This window comes from Ranitomeya imitator, chromosome 3 (genome assembly GCF_032444005.1).
Source record: "Ranitomeya imitator isolate aRanImi1 chromosome 3, aRanImi1.pri, whole genome shotgun sequence".
NCBI lineage: Eukaryota > Metazoa > Chordata > Amphibia > Anura > Dendrobatidae > Ranitomeya > Ranitomeya imitator.
Genome location: NC_091284.1, coordinates 658,618,252 through 658,639,765, shown reverse-complemented (window position 1 = coordinate 658,639,765; position 21,514 = coordinate 658,618,252). Strand labels below are relative to the sequence as shown.

The 21,514-nt window shown below is 42.3% G+C and overlaps 2 protein-coding genes across 2 annotated transcripts in view; one reads left to right on the top strand and one right to left on the bottom strand.

Moving 5' to 3' along the window:
• Positions 1–21,514, bottom strand: part of GTF2F2 (general transcription factor IIF subunit 2) — a 345,191-nt gene that overhangs the window by 236,051 nt on the left and 87,626 nt on the right. The gene's annotated exons all lie outside the window — the stretch shown is intronic.
• On the top strand, positions 101–3,908 carry KCTD4 (potassium channel tetramerization domain containing 4). The gene has a single exon (XM_069758259.1). It carries the CDS (start codon positions 197–199, stop codon positions 968–970), a length of 774 nt encoding a protein of 257 aa, XP_069614360.1. The 5' UTR covers positions 101–196; the 3' UTR covers positions 971–3,908.

Here is a 21,514-nt window from a genome sequence, read left to right as displayed (position 1 = left end):
CCCAGCTGTGTTGCTGATATCTTGCTGTTTGCATAGCTCATACGCCACCTACTGCAAAACCGAGCTGACAGCTCATGCAATGCTGGCAACATTTTCATTCCATCATCGTGGCAGAACTGAATACGACGCTCTTATTTTTCTTTGAAACCAAACAAGACCAAGGCCAGATAGCAAACGTAACACACAGTTGCTCAGAATGGAGCGCAGATCCAACAGAAGGGAGAAGGAGGGTGATGACAAATACCACAATTCGGAAGACGGAGACCAAAGCACAAACTGCAAGACGGCTCTAGTTACTCTTAACGTTGGGGGATACCTATACATCACACAAAAGCAGACCCTATCCAAGTACCCAGACTCTTATCTTGAAGGTGTGGTGAACAGGAGGATTTTTTGCCCCATTGATTCAGATGGACACTTCTTCATTGACAGGGATGGGCTAATATTTAGGCATGTTCTAAACTTTCTCCGGAACGGAGAACTCTTACTACCTGAGGGCTTCCAAGAAAATCACCTTTTGGCACAGGAAGCAGATTTCTTCAAGCTCAAGCCACTGAATGAAGCCGTAAGAGCAAGGTGGGAGAAGGAGCAGCAGGCGGCCAGGGAAACCACTTTTCTGGAAATCACAGATAACCATGACCGGTCTCAGGGGCTGAGGATCTTCTGTAATGCTTCTGACTTTATAGCCAAAATTAAAGCTCGCATTGTTCTTGTTTCTAAAAGCAGGCTGGATGGATTTCCTGAGGAGTTTTGCATTTCTTCCACTGTTATCCAATTTAAATATTTCATCAAATCAGAAAACGGGACCCGGCTTGTGCTGAAGGAAGACAATACCTTTGTCTGTACCCTAGAAACTCTCAAATTTGAAGCCATCATGATGGCACTCAAGTGTGGCTTCAGACTCCTGACAAGCCTAGATTGCTCGAAAGGGTCAATTGTGCAGAGTGATGCTCTTCATTTTATCAAGTAATTACTCTTTGGCTAAACAAAGAGATCCAAGCACACAGCTAAGCTTCATTATCCAGCAGCAGTCTGGAATAACGAGATACCCTGCAAGAAAAGGAGAACTGATGCCGACCGATACTCAGGAGACAATGGACAGTATTCAAGCCTGCAGTAAACCCTCTGCTTCATGTACACGGCACAGACTCATGCTTACAGGAACATGGCTATTGTCGATTAAGGAGTTAAGTCTCCGTTCTTCACCCAGACAATCTTGCTGAGATGCTGTGTGCAGTTGTATGAGTAAGGAATCTCATTCTATTTTTTCGGGCTGGGGTAAACACAACAGCTCTCTTCTTGGATATCAAGCATGTCTATAAAGCACAATGCCTCCGATTCAACAAGAATTGGCTGGAGGTTATATATATCCTTCCAATCTACAATTTACGTGATTTTGCTGTATAGCCAGACATATCAAAATGTGTTTAACTTAGGGAACATTTTCATTTCACGCCCATTTCTTGTTCTACGAAAACAATTCCAGACAGTGAACACAATGATGCTTTTCTAGAGAGGATTCATTTTAGAGCCGTTTTCTAAGAGTGGATTTCCAGGGTCCTAAAATGTGACTGCTACTTTCCACATTTACACTATACTTATGGAAGGTTACATGAGGTAAGAGGCACAAGGAGTTAACTACATGTAGAATAAGAAGAAATTGGCATGGCTGGAAGTCCCAAATAGTAAAAAAATGCTCACATGGAGGCAATCACTAGTTTTAGATGGAGTTTATATGAAAAGCCAATTTAGTCATAATGACTGAATCCATCAGAGCCAACTATTACTTTACCTGACCTATCATTGCACCATTTCAATAGGTTTTAATGCTAAAACTGTATTACGAAAAATGTGCCAAGTGCCATTATGGGGAGTAGCAGAATGTTATTACTATGGTGGAATCTTCCCATCCTGGTATGGTTTGTCTGGATTCAAATGGCAAGTTGCAAGATTTGTTTTGTTTTTTTAAACTATCGTTAAGCCACTCATCTGATGTCCCAAATGTTCCCTCTCCACCAAACCTAAATCATGGAACAGTGCAGTTGACCATTAATGAACAAGTAAACCAGTTGAAACGGCAGAGTTTCTGGTTCCAACAGTTGAATATACTCGTGGCAACATTTTGTACTATTTCATGGATGAGTATAAAAAGTCACATACATTTGTAAAAGTTTGTATTTTCGTATTCTAGTGTAAACATGACTAATACCAAGTTTTGCACTTTTTGAAGGAACGTCTAAGTGGTAAAATGTGTAAATTTATAATGCATTTACAATGACATCAGAGTGATCAGTAAATGAACGAGCTGTGTCATCATCTAAAATGTATATAAGAGGTTTTGCATTTAGCTCCTAAATAATTTGTGACAGCAACGGGAAAGGAAAAATGGGGGTATTACAAAAAAAAAAAAAAATTACAAGCACAAATCCTCTTGGTGGGGGATGTACAGTAGTTTACCTACTATGTTAATGTTACAGTACTTAACCAATTAATCTACCACAAGGTGCCACCAAACATAAAAGTCCAACACAAATCTTGTTTGGCTAGTCTGTTCTGATAATTGGCACAATCTTCCACTACATACCAAATCATATATACATAGGTGTCGGAAGTACAACTACCAAGTCTCTTTCCCTATGGTCATTTTCAAGAGAAACTGGTGTAGACACCCCAATAGGACAAGAATTTCCTTTCCCAGCTGAACCCTTGGTAGTCTCCAGCCAGAGTACCAGACTGGACTTAGGGGGTATATTATGTTTTATTCCAGTCTAACCGTAATTTATATAAGAATATGTGTACATTTGATAAAAGTTCATTAGGGTTAGAACCTATAGGCTTTAAAGTGCATTAAGACTGTGGATTCTTGCTCCGGAGGACAAAAATATGAGAATCCTTACGTGGAGCACTCGGACACCCAATGTCTACTCACAGATCTATTTTAACCTGCATGATATAGCAATTGCATCTTGTCTAAACTTATGAATGGTTAAGTCTGAAACAAAAACTGTCTGTGCCAAGTGAAACGAGCATGTGTCTCTCTATTAGCATATTATACAAGTAATCTCCACCATTAAGGTACACCATATACTAACCCCCATTAGGTATGGTCAAGTCATTCTCATGGATGCTTCATGTTTTGTTACATGTTAACAAAAGAAGCTCATTGAGCAAAAGTTTCTTCTAGTACACAATGAAAAGGATCAATTCACAACCTTGAGCTATCTCCTCCAACAGCATCCATGGGGAAAAATCTGGTGGCTACAGACCAAAATATCTAATATCTAAGACCAGGGTAACAAAGTCTTCCAATAAGTAGAACAAGACAAAAACCATTATTTTAAGATATTATATATTTATGTAATTATTATTTAAGTCATAATTGGTTGGCTTTGTCTTCCCTTAACGTACATACTTCCTACTTTAAGAAAAAAAAAATGTTGCCGACTTATTACTCTTCTCGGTTATCATCATACATCTCCAGGAACCAGCGAATGCAATGAAAGGCCATTGATAGCAAAAGGGATTTCCTATGCTGCAGTGACCAGCAGTCAGAAGCATGGTGGCTCCACTCATAAGTATATTTCAGGCACAGTGCTCCATATCAGATGTACCAATGCCAGTAGTAAAAAAATGTGCAGGCACATGCAATACTGACAGATTTCTAACGTACAGGCATAGGCCAAAAGTGTCCTGGGACGGGGGATCTATATTAACAGGGATCTCTGGTGAAAACAAGCTACAAATGAGTTATTGATTGCGGGTGGAGGGGAATTGAACAGCTGGGAGCGTCACTGCTCAGTAGAATGGCGCATGGAGCAGCAGAACGCATACTCGACCGCTGCCCTATTCATTCCCTATGGGGCTGCCAAGTGCTGGCTTCTTCCAGTAAACCCAAAGAGAATGACTGGAGCAGCAGTCGGGCATATAAACCAACACTCAATGGTGAAGAAAGTGCCCAGTCAGTGATAAAAATTCACAGTTCTGCAAATCCGTGCAAGTCACAGCCATTGCACCCCACCAATCAAGAGATTATCACCCTTCCTGTGGATATCTGACAAAACAAGCCTATTAAAGGTATACTTCTGTCCTATAATACACGTCAGTGGTAGATGTAGGCAGCTGCATAAAGACTCAAAGTGGCACGCTGCTCATACTTTGAACCATACCTGATAAGAAGTTATTAAACCTAACTTTCTGAGGGGCTCAGGAGTTCCCTAGCAAGATTTGTATCATGATCAACAAAAAGTCAATAGGGCGGTAGACTTGCTTTAAAACTTATTTCAATATCTTAAAAGAATAATATAAATGAACAGGCATAAATAAGACACAAACAGAGCACTCCTGAAAAAGGTGGTGCCAGCATACAGTGATGTGACTGTACATGTAAATAAACTTAGCAGAGAATTGTTTTATCTATGCATTTTACAGCAGCGCCTATCCATATTAAGGCCTCTAACAAAATACCCCTAGTCACAAGAAAAAAGGGAACAATGACTATTGATAAACAATTTTAGACTAGAAGATAGTTCAAAGTCTAATACTTACATTAAAGATGGTATGTGAATGTAGCGGGGTAGAGTGTACATGTGCTGGCCCGCCAGCCCCTACGCACGTTTCACCCAAGGCTTTGTCAGGGGGGTGTATGGGTCCATAATATGGATAGGCGCTGCTGTAAAATACATACGGTATATGAAACAATTCTCTGCTAAGTTTATTTACTTGTGTGCTGGCACCACCTTTTTTCAGGAGTGCTCCGTTTGTGCCTTATTTATGATTGTTCATTTATATTATTCTTTTAAGTTATTGAAACAAAATGCTATTTTATATGAGACCTATTTTTGCACTCTGTTTTCTCACGTTGGTCTGCTGATTCATTTTAGAGTGTGTCTCTTGTAAAGAGGTTATTGTTGTTGCTCGTTTTTGGTGGCATTTATTATCGCTTTGAAACTTGTTGGGTGGATGCACAGGATGATGCAGAAAGGCACAGGATGATGCAGACAGGCACAGGATGATGCAGACAGGCACAGGATGATGCAGACAGGCACAGGATGATGCAGGCAGGCACAGGATGATGCAGGCAGGCACAGGATGATGCAGGCAGGCACAGGATGATGCAGGCAGGCACAGGATGATGCAGGCAGGCACAGGATGATGCAGGCAGGCACAGGATGATGCAGGCAGGCACAGGATGATGCAGACAGGCACAGGAAGATGCAGACAGGCACAGGAAGATGCAGACAGGCACAGGAAGATGCAGACAGGCACAGGATGATGCAGACAGGCACAGGATGATGCAGGCAGGCACAGGATGATGCAGGCAGGCACAGGATGATGCAGGCAGGCACAGGATGATGCAGGCAGGCACAGGATGATGCAGACAGGCACAGGATGATGCAGGCAGGCACAGGATGATGCAGGCAGGCACAGGATGATGCAGGCAGGCACAGGATGATGCAGGCAGGCACAGGATGATGCAGGCAGGCACAGGATCATGCAGGCAGGCACAGGATCATGCAGGCAGGCACAGGATCATGCAGACAGGCACAGGATGATGCAGACAGGCACAGGAAGATGCAGACAGGCACAGGAAGATGCAGACAGGCACAGGAAGATGCAGACAGGCACAGGATGATGCAGACAGGCACAGGATGATGCAGACAGGCACAGGATGATGTAGACAGGCACAGGATGATGTAGACAGGCACAGGATGATGCAGAGCTGTAAACCGGACAACCTCAACAACATCAAAATACAGTCTTAATGGAGATGGAGCTTTCAGTTGATGACTTAGGAAAATTATTTTAAAAAATCTGGACCATCCTTTCAAGGTCCATATGGTAACAGAAGTCAGCTCCAGTTGATGCCATATTGAAGGAGATTGAGTGAAATGAAGAATTGAAGAGCATAAGCAAAACTCTACAGTGTATACGGGTCTTTACTAGCAAATAACTATAAAAAATATCTGGATTTTAAATTTAGTTCTGGAGTTGTGAAAATCCTATAATCAAACAAGTTATCAGAAATATAGATAAAAGGGAGCAACACCCCATCATTCCCAAATATACAAAGTGACTTCATAACCGTTGTTATATTTGTATTGGGTTTTAGTATTTGGCCGCATAAAACTAATGCAGGGACAGTAATACTGCAGGTAGGTGATGGAAAACCTCATCTTGACACCAGCAAAATCAGTTGCAAATCATAACAAGTGTTGTAAATCCCTGCCATGCAAACACGACTGATATATTGTAAGGCATTACAGGTCCATCTTAATTAATGTTTATGTATGCTCCATATAAGCGATTTACAACAGCACTTACACGTACATTAATCCTGCGCACAGAATTTGGAGAAAGATATTCAGACCTGACAGGGTCATTTTTCCCAGTAACACTGTCTTCTGCTTTCCTGGTGACAGCTCCAGATAACAATTCACACTATTGCTGCCTGTGACAGCGGGCCGGCACAAGCGGCTCTGTAAGGCAGGCAATCACAATAAGAAACTAATATACTCAGGCTTGACACACGAATCAAGATTTAATACAAATATTGAACTAACGGCTCCAATTCCTAGAATCTCCGAGGATAGGTTTTCCTGCAGCAGACGGCGGTGATCCATCCGGAATATATATGCAATGTCCTGTAGATTATTATTATTACAGTAATCTGTTAGGCATGTATTTAAAGGCAACATTCGTCACAATTGAGGAAAATATTTATTATGATCTGTATCCTAAAATGGGTCCACATTGTCACAATACTCCGCATTCACATGGTTTTCGATATCATTAATGATGAGCAAATGTACTGTGATAATGTCTTATCCGAGCACGCTCGGGTGTTATCCAAGTATCTAGTAGTGCTCGTATATTATGCTCGAATCCCTGGAGCTGTTAGGCTAGGTTCACATTGCGTTAGTGGGTGTCCACTAACGGACTCCGTTACATGGCGCAATTGTCGCAATTAACGCTATGTAACGGATCCGTTAGCGCACCCATTGACTGCAATGTGCTAACGGATCGCTAACGCATCGCAAATGTATGCCATTTTTGGCATGCGTCTGCGATGTGCCATTAGTTTCGGATGGACCTCGAACGCTGCTTGCAGCGCTCAGGGTCCGTTCCTCGCTAGCGCAGATCGGGCATCTGCGCTAGCGGGATTGCCGAACGCAATCCCTTTTTGGACATTGCGTTAGCGCAATCCTAAGCGTATCCGCTAAACGGATTGCACTAACGCAATGTGAACCTAGCCTTAGACAACCTGAACACACGTGTTGCAGCTAACAAACAGGCAATCCCTGCCAGTGTTGCGGCTGTCTAACATCCGAAAATCATGCAGCGGCATGGACTCGAACATAATAAACGAGCACGCCCAGATACTTGGACGACACCCAAACTTGCTTGGATAAGATGTTATCCGAGCACGCCCTCTCATCACTAGCATATGCCGAGGTTTTAGGTATCAGCACATAAATAAGGTATTAGAAATGAATATTTGGTCGTACAAACTGTCCCCACAAGGCCATTATACGTATGCAACCTGGTAGGTCTGCGCAACAGAGATTTTCTTTGGAGGAGCGCACTCGGATAGTAAAATATGAGAGCACATCTGGTGCATAACTACACCAGCTTTATGTGCCATATGGGTACAATGGGATTTTAGCGCTCTCAACAGCTTCAATGGTTACAAATCGTACTGTGAAGTTTTCTTATAACGTCATATATATTTACTGTGAGATATAAATTAACGAACTGCAAAACAGACAATGATGAAGTCCTAAAGGAAGACACGCCAACTACAGATCCAAAGCCTAATGGACATGGAGATATTCCCAACCTACCCGTACGTCTACACAGGGAACTGACTTTTTAGTAAGAACTGTACAGCGTCAATGGACTGATACAAGATCTTCCTTTGTGCTGGAGAGGGCATCAAAGAACTGTGAATTGGACTTGGAACGTTACATAAAAGGCTGGAGAACAGTCGATGCACTTTTTACAAAACAGGGATCTGGCAGATGCTGGAGGCCTGGAGCTGAACTATGTAACAAAATATTGCATGCAAGTATACTGTAGCACTGAGCGCTCTGACTTCCAATCTACTGCAGTCCTGTGTCCTTTACTAATGTAGCCGACATTCCTGCCATACACAAAGTAGAGTAAGTAATACTACATGTAAAGTAGTCATTGTCAGGAGAAAAATGAAATGAGAGGCTCTTCTGCTGGTTTAGAATATTGTGCAACAAGCAGCACTACGTTATCTGATAAAACGATGGACACCATTGTGGTCAGTGTGATACACTGAAACAGAAAAGGTAGCGTTACACTAAACGATTTACCAACGATCACGACCAGCGATACGACCTGGCAGTGATCGTTGGTAAGTCGTTGTGTGGTCGCTGGAGAGCTGTCACACGGACAGCTCTCCAGCGACCAAGGATGCCGAAGTCCCCGGGTAACCAGGGTAAACATCGGGTTACTAAGCGCAGGGCCGCGCTTAGTAACCCGATGTTTACCCTGGTTACCATTGTAAATGTAAAAAAAAAAAAAAAAAAAACACTACATACTCACATTCCGGTGTCTTGTCACGTCCCCCGCCGTCACCTTCCCGCACTGACTGTCAGCGCCGGCCGGCCGTAAAGCAGAGCACAGCGGTGACTTCATGCTTTACGGCCGGCCGGCGCTGACACAGTCAGTGCGGGAAGCGGACGGCGGGGGACGTGACAGACACCGGAATGTATGTTGTGTTTTTTTTTTTTTTACATTTACAATGGTAACCAGGGTAAATATAGGGTTACTAAGCGCGGCCCTGCGCTTAGTAACCAGATGTTTAACCTGGTTAGAAGTGAACACATCGCTGGATCGGGGTCACTCGCCGATTCAGCGATGTCAGCGGGTAATCCAGCGACGAAATAAAGTTCTGGACTTTCTGCTCCGACCAGCGATGTCACAGCAGGATCCTGATCGATGCGGCGTGTCAAACACAACGATATCGCTATCCAGGACGCTAAAACGTCACGGATCACTATCGTTATCGTTCAAAAGTCGCTCAGTGTGAAGGTACCTAAAGGCCGACACAGATTTACTAAATTGCTTCATTCACCTGGACATCAGCCGATAATAATTAAAGGGAGTCTGTCAGCACAGAATGACTGTTCAAACCAAGGGCAGACGCTCGGTGCATCATGACGGGAACAATGATTGTTTTCCATCTATCTCCAAGCCAAAACTGTGAATCAGAGGAGAGGGGGCATGGAGAGGTAAAAAAAGCAGATGTGAAGGTGTATACAAAATGTTTGCCCCCCATGATGCCTGAAGTTGGTTTGAACAGTCATTCTGTGCTGACAGACTCCCTTTAACCTTCGTCCGGCTGAGTAGGTACAATTGTAAATATTCCGTTTTAAAATTGCAATAACTTTTTTTTTTTTTCGAAAAGCCGTAGAGGGATGAAATTTCGTGACATCTCTGCAGTTTTGGTCCAGAATATATTGGCCAAATTTCAATAAAATATATATGAAGGTACAATTGTACCTCTGCAGCCTGTTAACGTTGTAAAATTATGCAGCCTGACGAAGGTTAATGGGGTCGGCTCAAGTTATACTCTGTACATAAGCCCCATTTTAACAGATGTGCACCATAGAGGGAATACTTTACTTAAAAAGCAACTGTTTTAATTTTTATTGCATAAATCAATAAACACACGCAAATATGCAGCTTGGTAATAAATCTTATCAGAAAAATCTGCTTCTATTTCCTCCTGGATTGATCAAACAATTTCAAAATTCTCAATGTAAGGTCACTCACACATTCAGTATGTGGTCAGTATTTTCCATCAGTACTTGTAAGCCAAAATCATAAGTAGGACAATCAGAGGAAAGTATAATAGAAACATGTGCACCTCTTCTGTATTTATCACCCACTCCCGGTTTTGGCTTACAAATACTGATGTAAAATACGGACCAGGTACTGAACATGGCTCAGGCTACTTTCACACATCAGGTTTTTTGCATCAGGCACAATCCAGCGAATGTTGGAAAAACTGGATCCAGCAAAGATTGTGAAAAACTGATGACACGGATCCGTTTTTTCAATGGATCCGGATAGCAAATCTAGATTATTGGATACCAAAAAATGTTGCCGCATGCTCAGTTTAAAAAAACGGAATCCGGTGCCGGAATCCGTCATTTTCCGGATCTGGCACCTTCCAGCTCCCTTCCAGCTCCCATAGACTTCCATTCTAGCAAACAGCCGGAAGAGCCGGATACGGCGCTACCGGTTTTTTTGCTGGAGACAAAAAATATTGCTATGGACGGTTTTTTTCAAGAAACCGGAAACGGCAGATCCGGCGAAAACTGGATAAAACGCAAGGTCATCAAGCGCAATCCGGAACTAATACAAGTCTATGGGAAAAAACGGATCCGGTGGCAACATTCGCCGGTTCCGGTTTTTTGAAAATTAGCCAGATTGAGCCTGACAGCGAAAACCCGATGTTTGAAAGTAGCCTTAAGAATAAAATCTGGATTCAGTGAAGGCAGATTTTTAAATTATTGAGATAGAAACTTATTAGTAGCAATTGTCCTCTTATGTAGCGGGGAGGATGAGGCGCTAGCGGCAGAGCTCCTCCCTTCCATCTACTCAGAGCCTTAACAGTCGTAACTGCCATCTCCTATCTCAGTAATGTCTTCACTGAATACACATTGTTTGAGGATGAACCGCCAGTCCTGGAGGAGAAAGAAGCAGATTTCTCTGATAAGATAGATTACAAAGTTACCTATTTTCACCTTTACTATTGATTTATGAAATTAAAATTGCGGTTACTTTAAGTCTTTTCTATATAATCAGGATGACTTTTGCAGTTTTGCAGTGCATCTAGACCCGCTACGCATTGCGTGGTTGGCCGTTCATTAAATAGCGTAATGTGATAGGTTTTCATACAGACACAACCTATAGGCAGTCACAAATTCCCCATCTATATAAGCTAGTGGTCCCCAACTCCAGGCCTCGAGGGCCGCCAACAGTGCAGGTTTTCAGGATTTCCTTAGTATTGCACAGGGGTTGGAATCCTCTCCTGTGCAGATGATCACATTACCACCGATGCAATACTAAAGAAGTCCTGAAAACCTGAACTGTTGGCGGCCCTCGAGGCCTGGAGTTGGGGACCACTGATATAAGCTGTTCGCCAGACGTTTGGAAAGCTGAACCTACGTCAATCAGCTGATGGAAACTAATTCAGATTCCTTTGAATGGGACAAATGAGGGGACAATTTACATTTTCATTACTCCTTGTCAGAGAACGGCTAGGGTAATGATAATTACATGGGTTTATGCAAATGAGGCTTAATCACAGTAGCAAGTTATGCAATTGTTTAATATATTTAGCGTTTCAATTCCTAGCTATTTAGGAATAGATTAGAGCATAGAAAAGACATCTACAGATCTAGTCTCTCTCATGTCGGAGGATTGACAAGAGTCAAAAGGGTTCCTTAAGGCCCCAATACACATCAGACCGATATCAGCGGGGTCGGCAGGCAGTCTAATGTGTATGGGGGCCTGCCAAATGATGAGAATCCTGCATGTCCGTTTTCGGACTGTCGATCCGTTTGTTCTCTAAGGGTATGTGTCCACGTTCAGGATTGCATCAGGATTTGGTCAGGATTTTCCATCAGTTTTTGTAAGCCAAAACCAGGAGTGGAACAATTAGCGGAAAAGTATAATAGAAACATATGCACCACTTCTGCATTTATCACCCACTCCTGGTTTTGGCTTACAAAAACTGATGGAAAATCCTGACCAAATCCTGATGCAATCCTGAACGTGGACACATACCCTAAGCGATGTCTGACGGTGGCTCACAGAGAACACAAGAGCGCTCGGCAGAACAAGGGCCCCGGTGTATGGGAGAGTCAGGCGAGATGGCTGCCGGTAAATCATTGACAGCAATGTAAGGTATATATTCCAATAACTTATCTAAAGTGTCACACACCTCATCTGTCAGAATCATCAGATGTTCACATTTTACTGTCTGTATGTACAAGAAAAACGTGATCATTCACTAAAAGCAAAGTGATCTTCCATATAATAGGTAATGGATGCCGAGATGCTGTGACATGTCTAAACCAACACGGACAGATCTAAAGGAAATCAGCAGCTTAAAGAGGTTGTCCGGTCAAAATCGCACCGTGTGCCGTGGGGATTCACCGATTTCAGTCCTGGACTGGAGGGTATGTATGAGTTATAAATACTCCAGGCCATTGTGCGCGGCCTCGCCTCCATACACGTGTATTGAGCAAGGCTACGCCCTCTAGTCGACCACGTCCACTGACCGGACAAATCACTAGACAGGGTGAGGCCTTGCTCCATACACATGGTCAGGAGTATGTGTAACTCATCACACCCTCCGTCCTGACTCAGCAAACGGCGAATCCCCGCAGCGCACAGTGCGTGCCCTCGGGGGGTTAATAAGTCTGCAGTCAAACAGAGTGGCTCTGTGCACAGTTGTTCCTATCCTTGTTTTTCAGTTCAATTTTACAAACAGAATTGATGGGGAGGATGGATCTTTTATCCAACAAATGGAAGGAGAACCAATATGACCCCATTGTCTACAATAGGAGTGGTGTTTCCATTATAATGTCAGATTTACTCAATGCAGGTGTTAACTATATAAACTCTATAACAATGTAGTGCAAAATTACATTATTTAAAGAACAACGTACATTTGTATTTCATAAATCAATAGTACAAATAAAAATAATCTTATGTATCGAAGAGAAATCTGCTTGTTTCTCCATCAGGGCCGATCTTTCATCCACAAAATTCTTAACTGATGACTAATAAAATCTGTATTCAGTAAAGCCGGATAGTTACATTACGGAGATAGGAGATGGCAGTTGGTGCTCATAAGATTCTATAAAGAGGGGAGAGGGGAGGAGCCTATGATCTCGCTCCTCCCACTTCCTCTCCCTCCTACATAGAATCTTATCAGCACCAACTGCCATCTCCTAACTCAGCAATGAGAAAGTGTCTTCTCTGGAGACGAATGTTACACATGAATTGGGAATTTTGAGAATGATCGATCTGGCACAGAAAGAAACAGGTTCCTCTGATAAGACAGAAGAGATTCTTATTTTCATATGTACCACTGATTTATAATATAAACATTAAAATGACAGTTACTCTTCAACCCAATGCACTATAAAATTACTGAGCACGCACATATGTAGATGGTAACAGGTTCCCCTCTGAAATCATACATGGGTACAGACAGGCTGGGGTCACATTTGTACAGTGCTCCATGCTGAGCAGAGTCCAGGTTTACAAGAACGACGAGGAAAATTCAGTCCGAACCCGGAAGGAGCCCTTCAGTATAGTGGGGCAGGCGGAGACACTCAGGATTACGTGAGGCCTCCATTCCAGTGAGGTCTGTCTTTTCAGATGGACATAAACGTTGACACTACTACTTGTAATTCAACAACTTAAAAATGTGCACAGCTACCAGTGTCCTGGAGGGTAAAAAAAAATTGTTGGATCTGAGAGATTTTCCAAAAATAAAAACAAACAAGGTATGATGTGCTACCTGGCTTATCGAGATTTCATCACCCAAAACAACAAACAGAGATTTTACCCATAAACAAGTAGAATAGCCTCAGGAAAAAGTAAATGCGTATCTAATTTATTATTATTATACATTTTTATAGCGCCATTTATTTCATGGCGCTTTACATGTGAATACGGGGCAAATATAGACAAATACATCTACTATATAATTGTATAATTGTCTAAGGGGTACTTCCGTCTGTCCTTCTGTCTGTCTGTAACGGTTATTCGTTCGCTGATTGGTCTCGGCAGCTGCCTGTCACGGCTGCCGTGACCAATCAGCGACGTGCACAGTCCAGAAGAAAATGGCCGCTCCTTACTCCCCGCACTCACTGCCCGGCGCCCGCATGCACCCCTCCAGTCTGCCCTCACACAGGGTTAATGGCAGCGGTAACGGACCGCGTTATGCCGCGGTGTAATGCAGTCCGTTACCGCTGCTATTAACCCTGTGTGACCAAGTTTTTTTACTATTGACGCAGCCTATGCAGCGCCAATAGTAAAAACACCGAATGTTAAAAATAATCAAAAAAATAAAAAATGATTATATACTCACCTACGCCGCCTTTCCCGCTCCTCGCGATGCAACCGGCACGTTCCGGTCGCACGGATGGTCTGGCAGAAGGACCTGCCATGACGTCACGGTCATGTGACCGCGACGTCATCACAAGTCCTGCGCGCCTGCGCAGAAAGGACCTGCCATGACGTCACGGTCATGTGACCGCTACACGGTCATGGGACCGCGACGTCATGACAGGTCCTGCACGACAAGGACCTGCCGTGACGTCACGGTCATGTGACCGCGACGTCAGCACACCCTGGGACCGGAAGATACCGCCTGCACCCCACACAGGCGACAGTGCTACAACGCGCCTGTGGAAGGTGAGTATATGTTTATTTATTTATTTTTTTTAACCTGTGTCATACGTGGCTGGGCAATATACTACATAGCTGGCAATATACTACATGGGCTGTGCAATATACTATGTGGCTCTGTGCTGTATACTACGTCACTGGGCAATATACTACGTGGCTGGGCAATATACTACGTGACTGGGCAATATACTACGTGGCTGGGCAATATACTACGTGACTGGGCAATATACTACGTGGCTGGGCAATATACTACGTGGCTGGGCAATATACTACGTGACTGGGCAATATACTACGTGGCTGGGCAATATACTACGTGGCTGGGCAATATACTACGTGGCTGGGCAATATACTACGTGGCTGGGCAATATACTACGTGGATATACATATTCTAGAATACCCGATGCGTTAGAATCGGGCAACCATCTAGTTAACAATAATCAAATGATTACTCAGTCCAAAATGGATTATTTTCTGGGTTAATATGACCTAGACCGTTCTAATGAACCTTTCCATTATTGGATATGGGAAAACAAAGGAAAGCTTAAAAGAGATTCTTGTAGGTTCTGGTTTTAAAAATTAATATCACTTAAATGGAATCCGTTACCAGTTTTTTGCTACTCCATCTGAGAGCAACAAGATGTAGGGGCAGATACCTAGATTCCAGCAATGTGTCACTTACTGGGCTGCTTGCTGCAGTCTTCATCAAATCACTGTTTTAATTGCTGCAGTTCTTTGAATGCTGAGCTCTGTATAACCCCACCCACACCACTGATTGGCAGCTTTTATAGGCAGAAGGCTCCAAAATCAGTGGCGGGGGCGGGGTTATAGAGCTCATGAATATGGAAAACTACATGACAGCAGGTTTACTAATCCTCTCATAGTGATAGTCTAATGGAAATAAAACAGTGATTTTATCACAACTACAGCAAGCAGCTCATTAAGTGAAATATAACAGGAATTGGGGTCTCTAAATGAAGAATTCTTTAGAGACAGATTCCCTTTAGTCTGAACCTATCACGGCCTCTGAATGTCCCAACCTCTACTATAGGAGAACTCATGCAAATGTCTTTATTTTATGCCTTACTAAAGCTGCAATGCCTCACTGCGCACACTAATGCAACAGGACTAGTCCGGAGAGCCATCTCCTCACCCTTAATAGTCCTGCTGAAGATGATCTTATCATACAGAGATTGACAAGGCTGTCCAATGGTTCTAGTCAGTGAGGAGACGCCCCCCAGACTAGTCCTGCATCACTGGCATATGTGGCGCTGCAGAATAAAACCTCTATCACAGGCAGATACTGTAGTGTTCGCTAAGAACTCAAGGACAGTTTTTTTTTTTTTTTTTTTAAATCATAAACGGATTTACTTATCTGGAAAGATTATTTGTCTATCGCATATTTCTCACACCACCTCTCCAGACGTCTGAAATATGCGACAAAGACTATATGATGAAAGCCAACACTAGCTTGTAGATTGGCAAATAAAAGGAGGGCGTTATAGGGATTTTCATTACTTTATCAAAAATGTTGCGGGCTTAGTTTGCAGAGAGCAGAAAATGGAGGAAAGGTCATCATGGCAGTGCTGAGGCTCCAGTCTCCTGAGCAGTCAGCGCAGAATTTCCGATCATGTCCACTGTTCTCGTCATTGATTTCCCGCTTAGCCTGCCATCTTGCAGTGTGGAACGTCAATCCAATAGCCATAGGGGGATGATTGGAAGAACAGCGGTGACTACTCAGCCTTCCACTCACATCACTGGAACGGAGCAGATGTAACGGGATTATAACACTAATTCCTCGGTTCACCCCTGCTTGTAGACTACACCCTGGTAATCCCAAACCTATGTATATGCAAAGCGGAGTAAAAGGGTCTACAGCTTATTGGTAAAATTGTATCAGCGCTAATAAAGCATTGTCTGATGTTAGAATTAAAAAAAATAGAAATAAAATTAACAGAAACAGCATTCATTCTGTGCACAGACTGTCTGGTATTGCAGCTCAGCTTTAGTCACTCGTACACCGATGTACTTCAGTATAAGACACTGTTCACGAGGCGGACACTAAAAGACTGAAGGTGACAACTGGGCAGAATATTTGAGGGCCAGGTGAGTATCATTTCGTTTTTTTAACTCCTTTTAAACTGGTGGCCATTTTGCTCGATTCACACAAAATGAATTTCACAAATGAAAATCCTCAGTCGGATTCAAGCGGAACATTATTCAGCTCAATTTCTTTTGCTCATCTCTAACTCCTTCATCTTCTCACAAGCAGTAAAAATGTGATATGTACATCAGACTCTCAGCCGCTGCCCTCCAGGCGCCATCAACAGAAGACAGCTGGGTACGGGCAATACCAGTCACAGCGAGACGACTCGCAGGAGAAGCAACTGCTGAAAGAAGACAATTTAGGAAATAACGTAGACCGAACTTTCATCCCACCAACCGGATCCAGAGAGGGGCAAGGAATCTAACTTACCCTCTGTCCCGCAAGAATTGACTGAAAAAGATTTCAAACTGGAGATCCACCAACAAAAACGGAGCTGCTGTGGGGTCTCCATTTGTGTGCCAATTACAGGTGTCCGGTATCTTGTACAGGCATTGGTGATGAGCGAACGTGCTCGGAAAAGGCATTACCAGAGCGTGCTCGTGTGCTAACCGAGAGACTTCGGCATGCTCGAAAAATATTCGAGTTCTCGCGGCTGTTCAACAGTTGCAACATTTGAAGGGACTGTCTAACAAACAGGGAGTCTCTGCATGTGTTGCTGCAGTAGAACAGCCGTGAGAACTCAAACATTTTTCAATCACGCCGAAGTCTCTGTTAGCATACGACCATGGTCTGATAATTAATGCTTTATCCGAGCACATACGATCATCAATAACCGGTATCTTTACCAATCTTGTACGGTTGTTTGATAAAATTACCTAATCATTATTTTGTGGGAGGGGGGGGGGTATATGTGATCTCATGTTCCCTATGCCAAATACAATAGGTTGGTTGTACAACTGGCCCATAATCCGAATTTGCGGTGTTTTCTAGAGGCCATCTCCCACCATCAATGATAGAGAGTTGTAGTTGCTTTTCATAAACAGGGAAAGGACCCCTGTATCCCCGAAACCTACAGACCTACATCTTTACTCCAGGTAGATGTAAAACTACTTGTTAATGTCTTGGCAACCAGACTAGCTAATGTCATCACTGAAATCATCCAGTTGGGTTTCATGCTACCAATTTGAGAAGGCTTTTCTTCAATATGCAACAGAGTTCTAAAGATATCAGTTCACAGATGGTTTTTCCTTTGGATGCTGCCAAAGCATTCAACAAGGTCAAATGGAATTTTCCGTGGATGGTTCTTGATAAGATGGGATCTGGTCCTAACTTTCTCGCATTTATCGAATTGCTGCACAATTAACAAAATGCTAGAATAAGGGTTAATGGAAGCTTGTTGGGCAGGTTGGCACTGGGGAGGGGAACATGGCAGGGTTGTCCCCTGTCTCTCCATCTGTTTGTAATATCAATAAAACCCCTGCTGTGTCTTATACGTGCTTCCCCAGAGGTAAAAGGATTTAGATGTGTTAAGGTGGAAGAGCGCATATCTCTGTACGCAAATTATATGCTCCTGTTTCTTGGGGATGCTCCCTCTTGAATTAAACCGGTAACGATAATTTTGGAAGAATTTTGAAAGTGGTCGGGACTTCTCAGAAACTTGGAACAAATCCGTTCTAATGCCCCTCCATCAGATATCTGATTCACAGTAGATGGATTCCACCAACATTCAAGTGGTAAAACAGCTAGACCTCTGGACAACATAACAACTAATCTGAATCCACTTCTAGACAGGTTCATAAATAAGATAAATGCATCATGTTGTCTACCCGTCTCAATTGTTGGAAGGAGCAGCCTGATAAAAATGGCATTAATGCCTGAATTATTACCGTATATATATTGCACAATTTCCCGGTCTGGCTACCGAAATATTCCAAAAAGCCCATATGTTATTTAGATTATTACTGTGGAAAATGCAACAAGTTACAATAAACCTGAAGCATATTGAAAAGGGACAAAACAGATGGGGACCTAGCTATTCCAGATGCTGGGATTTAGGATTTTGCTGCCCAAATCTAACAGTTTAGAGGAAGGGATCAGGGAAATGACACACACATATATAATATAAACATAAATAAATATGTTAGGATTCATGTTAGTGTATGTAAACCTGTGACAGACTTGCAGCTTACCTCTCTTTTTTGAAGAGTGGCATAAAAGCCCCACAGCCTCATATTTTTGGACACATCTCTTTTGATAAACCTGCATGTTGAAATCACAAGTAGACATTTTGCATTCGTAACTACAAGCAAAGTACATTATTTGTAATTCTAGACACTTTGCATCCGTAACTGAAAGCAAACTAAATTATTTGTCATTCCAGACACTAGAAGCCTCTTTTCTATACTAATAGATCCCTTGCAGATTCAATTTCAGATTCCACAGAATAGGTTTTTAAAATTACCGGTACCCAGAATTTCATTTCCAAGCTTCTCAAATCTTTCCAGAACGGCTTCTATGGGACCAATGATTATGATCTATTACCACTGTGCTTGGCTTGAGCCATATTTCCTTTTCACCAGTTCTGTAAACCTCCCTTCTTTGCAATAAATATACCGTGATAAAGTTGACAAAACTAAACACACACAACAAAAAGTAAGCATCATTTAGCTGGAAGTACAATTGAAATATTGGATATACAGTATATACACGAGACAACTGTGATAATTTCTATATACAGTCTTCGCTCGTTCAGAGCCAAAAGATTTTAAGGCCCAGACTTTATATGCCACCGTGGGAGGTAACAGGTTAAGGTAGCAGGGGTTGGCATATTGGGAGCCAAACATACTTTCAAAGAGAAATGGCAAAGAGCCCTGGCCCAATGAAGATTGGTGGAATATATGAAGTAACATAGCCTTCGGTACACAGTGATGTGTTCAGAATATTCCACTCCGACACACTGATGGGCTCTGGCTCTTCTTTCTTTCCTCACCCCTTTATCTGTGTGTCAGCTCCAGGCAGGAAGGCAAAGTACAGGAGGATCGTGGGAACAATCACGCAGCACATATTCAACACAGTGAGCATGAAAGAGAACTTGCTTAATTTAAACCACCAATGAAAATTTACAAGCAGTTGCAGGCTTTAGGGGATTGGAGTTCACATGGTAAGTGCACAGTGGTGCTGTGTGAAGGTAACTGCAGGAATGGCAGAAGAATCATAATATGTAGAAGGGACATCCAACACAAGGATGTGCATGGGGTGGCTTCTTTACAGTTAAGAGTGATGTTGGGGAAATTATTTTTTTTATTATGAAATGGTGCCTGGAGTCTATAACTATAGAGAATCTGTCAGTAGGATCAACTCTCCTAAGTTGTCTATATGGGCCTGTGGGTCATGGGAAGCAGGAAAGATCTTTGAACAAATTATTAAACAACACGTATGTAAGTATCTTGATAAGAATGAAGTGATTAACCAGAGTCAACATGGGTTTGTAACTAATAAGTCATGTCAGACTAACTTAATTTCCTTCTATGACAGAATCACTGACTGGGTGGATCAGGGAAATGCTGTAGATATACTATATCTTGACTTCAAAGTAAGAAAACACCAACAAAAATCTGAGTGACATAATGCAAATCAAAGGATGACTAATTAATGAAGTATCATATTGTCACTAACAATGACCACTAGGGTACTTGTATCCTGTCAGCACCTTGCATTTCAACCATTGCTTGTGGTATATTATTCATATATTTTAGAGGTACGCGTCATTAGGGTACTTGTATCCTGCCAGCACCTTCTATTCCATCTATTGTTTGTGGCAAACATATATACATATATTTTTGTGTCTTCCATCATACTATCCGTTGGGGTTACGGAGTTATTAATACTTATATTTGCAGATTTCTTAGGCATGTCATGACCATTACAAATGTTATGATAAATGTGCATTTCTCTATTCTATGCATGGCAGGTCTTGTATGTATGCTATGTATTATCTTCAGCCGCGGATCACCCATCCCATCCAGTTTTGTTTATATGCACTATGGTCTTATCCACTGATCCTGTCTGGTTTTATATAACATATTATGTTCTCTAATAAAGTTGTATATTTTTATATTTAATTCCTGGCCTTTGGATCGTCTTTTGTTCTTTTGGGTTTTTATATCTTGACTTCAGCAAAGCATTTGACAAAGTATCTCACACCATTCTTATTAAAAAATGACTAAGTATGGAGTGAACAAGGTAACTGTTGGGTGGATTCATAACTGACTCAAGTGGGGTACCACAGGGTTCTGTCCTGGGCCCTGTATTGTTCAACATCTTTATCAATGATTTAGATGAAGGAATAAAGGATACACTGATTAAATTTGCTGATGACACAAAGCTAGGAGGGATAGCAAATACTAGAGAAGTGAGAGAGAGGATTAAAAAAAAAAAAGATATGAAACTGGAGCAGTGGGCAGCAACTAACAGAATGATTTTTAGCAGGGAAAAATGCAAAGTACTGCATCTGGGCAATAGAAATGAAAAAAGCATATACAGAATGTGAGGAATAGGGCTAAGCAACAGAACATATAAAAAAGACTTTGGTATACTAATAGATCATAAACTGAACATGAGTCAACAGTGTGATGCAGCAGCAAAAAAGGCAAATGCAATTCTGGGATGTATTTACAGAAGCATACATTCTAGATCACGCAAAGTCAATATTGCCCTCTACTCCTCTTTGGTCAGACCTCATCTGGAATACTGTGTCCAGTTTTGGGCACATTTTAAAAAAAAACATCAACAAACTGGAGCAAATTCAGAGAAGAGCGGCCAGAATGGTGCCCGGTCTGCAAACCATGTCCTATGAGGAACGGTTACAGGATTTGGGAATGTTTAGCTTGCAAAAAAGAAGACTGAGAGGAGACTTAATAGCTGTCTACAAATATCTCAAGGGCTTTCACATTGTAGAAGGATCATCTTTATTCTCATTTGCACACGGAAAGACTTGAAGCAATG

What these genes read in the sequence shown, in the direction of transcription:
- KCTD4 (XM_069758259.1), top strand. Translation starts at nt 197, where the DNA reads ATGGAGCGCAGATCCAACAGAAGGGAGAAGGAGGGTGATGACAAATAC.